Here is a 4,074-nt window from a genome sequence, read left to right on the forward strand (position 1 = left end):
GCTCCTGGCCTTTCGTTCGACGCGTGTCTTAAATTGACTAAAGTTGAAATCGATTTGTTAACAAGCTATGAACAGTACATGTTCATAGAAGCTGGTATTCGTGGTGGTATTTCTATGTGCACTAAACGTTACTGCGAGGCATCAAATAAGTATTTAGTTTCAGAAACAAATCTTGACTCGGAATCACAACCTGGTGTCAAACCTATGGATCAGGGACTCTGGACAGTTGATAATTCAAACTTTATATTATTCCTAGATATAAATAACCTTTATGGGGCTGCAATGGGAGAAAGTTTACCGTTAAAGGACTTTAAATGGTTAACCCCTGTTGAAATTGATGAAGTAAAAAATAAAATTAATGATATTGGTGAAAATGATGAAGTAGGGTTTATACTTGAGGTAGATCTAGATTATCCGGCACATCTACATGAACAACACAACGACTTACCATTTTGCGCCCAAAGAAAAGTACCACCAGGTAGTAAACATTCAAAATTGTTAACAACTTTAGAACCTAAACGTAATTACATAATTCACAGCCAAGCGTTAAAACAGGCCGTAGAGCATGGATTGGTTTTGGTTAAAATCCATAGAGGTATGAAATTTGTTCAGTCTAAGTGGTTGTATGGATACATCGAAAAAAACACAACATTTAGAAAAAATGCGCAAAATGAGTTTGAAAAGGAGTTTTTCAAACTCATGAACAATTCGGTTTATGGCAAATGTATGGAAAACGTAAGAAACAGAATGAATATGGAAATAGTTTGTAGCACTAAAAGGCTCGATAAGCTTATTGCTAAGCCTAATTTTCGTGATAGAACTATATTTACAGAAAAACTGATAGCAGTTCATCTAAATAAAACTAAAGTAAATTTTAACAAACCCATTGCAGTAGGTATGGCTATTCTTGAACTAAGCAAAATCGTAATGTATAGATATTTTTATGATATTTTTCCTCGTGTATTTGGTCAAGGAAATGTAGAACTATTATATACAGATACGGATAGTTACCTTATAAATGTAAACTCAGTTGACGTATATGAGCAAATCAAGGAGAATATACATTACTTTGACACTAGTGAGTACCCAATAACACACGCTTGTTTCTCTCTCGATAATAAGAAAAGACTTGGTGTTATGAAAGATGAAACTTTATCAGTTCCCCTAAAGAAATTCATTGGTCTTAGGACAAAGCTATATACTACTCTTAGTAAGAATTATGATTGTAAGAAACGTGCTAAGGGTGTAAAGAAAAGTGTTGTTAAAAATGAAATAACTTTTCAGGACTACGAGAGAGCTTTGTTTTGTAATCAAAACCAGTACAAAGAAATGAATATAATTAGGAGTAGGAAACATGATGTATACACAACGAAAGTACGAAAACTAGCGTTATCGTCTCATGATGATAAAAGATTTGTATTAAATGATAATATCCATACCATGGCATATGGCCATTACAAACTAATTGAGAATAAAAAAAGGAAAATTGATTTACACAAAGAACTGATTGCAAAAAAAGCTAAAATGACCAATGATTCTTGTTAAGCTCAAATTATTTGTTAGATTTGTATGTAAGTTAATTTAGTTTTTTACTTTTCAGATAATGTTTTTTTGGAAACTGTACCGGTCAGGTACGAACAACTTTCTGTTGACGAGGGCTTCCTTAATATGCCTGAATACGAGAACATGGGTCGGGTTGCTATACCTCTGCACGCATTTTTCCCTTCCTGTATTTACACTATAACCTTAAATCCTGGAGAAAGAAAAACCATATCTGCGGGTATAAAAATTAGAATACCTGAAGGTTATGAAGGACAAATTCGACCGGTAGCATGGCAAGCGGAAACTTTCGGGGTGACAGTTTTAGACTCTCCAGCGTCTATTGACTCCAACCATACAGACGTAGTCAGGGTTAACCTAATAAATCATGGAAACGAGCCGTTCAGCATTAATTACTGTAGTCACATCGCAGATCTTGTCCTAATAAAGGTTGCTAGGGTGTGTTGGGTCTTAAACGGTGGTTCCGAAGATCACGATGATCCGGACTGTAAATTAGAGGAAATAATTGTTGACAATCATGTGTCTGTCATTGTAAGAAGGGACATTATCTAGTTACAAATAAATCAAGTAATTTGAGCTTTACAGTAAATTTATGTAAATAGTGGAATAATAGAAAGTATTATGACTGTAATGAAAAAAACTGTAAACTTAACTTATCTATTTAGTTTGATTGTTTATGTTTTTAATTACTGTAACCATTGAATCTTCAAATTAATACATAGATTTTTTTTTCATAATTTTGTAAGTGTAACAATTATATTTGACATTTGTTATGTATATTTGTAATTTTGATATGTTTGTAAATAAATATAAATTATTTTGACATACAATCTGTGTTCAGTGTTATTTATTACCTACCTTGTTTCAGATTAATTTATCTCCCTTTCATTTATCTGATATAAATATATATTTATACACAATTAAATATTACGTCATGAATAAAAACATAGTTATATCAATCAAAATAAGAGAATAGCATCATTTGATGTTTGACTTTCAAGACGATGAAACCAAGTATCGACAAGTTTGGAGGTTATATAGGTTTTACTTCCAAAGAAAACGTTGTAGTAGGACCTTCAGGAATAGGTTTCAAGCTAACTGATAAACAAAATTTTAATATTGAAAACAAAAGGTTAACAAACGTAGGGGAAGCTGTCGATTCTAGTGATGCCGTTACTTTAAATTATATTTCATCAAAATGTCTATTGTTAGAGGATAAACAAGTTAATTTAAGAAAGAGAAAAATTGTTAATGTCAATGATCCTGAATCAGACATGGATGTTGTTAATAAGAGGTACTTTCAAAATAGTATGGACAAAGAACTACGAGATACTATTAAGTTTGATAGAAAGAAATTTATTATTGATTGCGAAAATCATAATATTAAAAATATATCAAACCCTGTAGATGGAAAAGATGCAATATCTCTCGATTATTTCAAAAGCAATACTTTAATGTATGAAAATGGCAATTTTAATGCTAAAAGAATGAGAATTAACAATATTGGAGATCCTACCGAGTTAACGGATGTAGTTTCTAAACAATACATCGAAAATTATGTTAATTCACAGATTAATTTAAAATGTGTGACTTTTGGTATCAATGATGAAATTAATATGAAGAATAAACGATTGAGCTTTTTTAAAATTGAAAAAGATCCAACCGATGACTCTGATGCAATAAATAAACTTTATCTAGATAAAGAATTAGTTAGGGTAAATCAAATAATTAGCAAGACGGTGGAATCCTTCATTAAACCAGAAAAAGGAGAATTAAACTTTAAAAAGTTTATAATTAATATAAATGAAGCCATAAATAATTATTCTCCCATTACTTTAGGTCAGGCAAGAACACTCATGCAGAAGTATTTATACATTGATGACAAAAGTGAAGTAAATATCAATAATTCAATAATAACAAATGTCAAAAAGCCAATTGAAAGACATGATGTTGCAAACAAAGAATATGTAGATGAAACAGTACGAAGCAACAATACAACTTTAGTTGAAGTGGTACTGAGGGAAATGATAAAGGATTATATTAAACCTGATATGAATGGTGTCATAGATTTAAAAAAGTATAATATTCAATTGGTTGTCAAAGCGAGCGAGAATGAAAATTCACCTGTGACTCGTAAACAATTAGATGCTTTCAAAAACAGGATAAACTCTGATATGTCACGTATTGATGAAAAGCTTAAGGTTTTTTATCCAGCTTCTTCGTTGACTGCAAGGTCCCGAAATAGAGAAGGTAAGCCCATATCAGATGTCATGAGTGCAATGATAAATGACTTAGCTTATCTTAGGTCTGAAATAAAAACCTTGAAAGAAAGTAAATCAACAGAAGATGATGATAAAGACGACTTTTGGGATAGGGTAGGTAAGTTGAATAGCAAGTAGGACTGGTCATCAGTATGGTTCTGAGCTTCAAACGAGGTGGAGGTCTAATTAATAAGCTTATTGATAACCTACCTTTTGAGGCACATCTGTTGGGTGGATACCAATTTTGTGGGGC

The 4,074-nt window shown here is 31.8% G+C and overlaps 1 protein-coding gene across 1 annotated transcript in view; it reads right to left on the minus strand.

The window, feature by feature from the left end:
- Positions 1-388: 388 nt before the first annotated feature.
- The window catches only part of LOC129002367 (rh5-interacting protein-like), a 10,422-nt gene continuing 6,736 nt past the window's right edge, over positions 389-4,074 (minus strand). The window contains exon 5 of the mRNA XM_054430114.1: positions 389-423. Within this exon, the coding sequence (XP_054286089.1) occupies positions 389-423 (35 nt within the window). The remainder of the gene's footprint in view (positions 424-4,074) is intronic.

This window comes from Macrosteles quadrilineatus, unplaced genomic scaffold (assembly GCF_028750875.1).
Source record: "Macrosteles quadrilineatus isolate MER2022 unplaced genomic scaffold, UCM_ALF_1.0 Scaffold_1__1_contigs__length_201487025, whole genome shotgun sequence".
NCBI classification, from domain to species: domain Eukaryota; kingdom Metazoa; phylum Arthropoda; class Insecta; order Hemiptera; family Cicadellidae; genus Macrosteles; species Macrosteles quadrilineatus.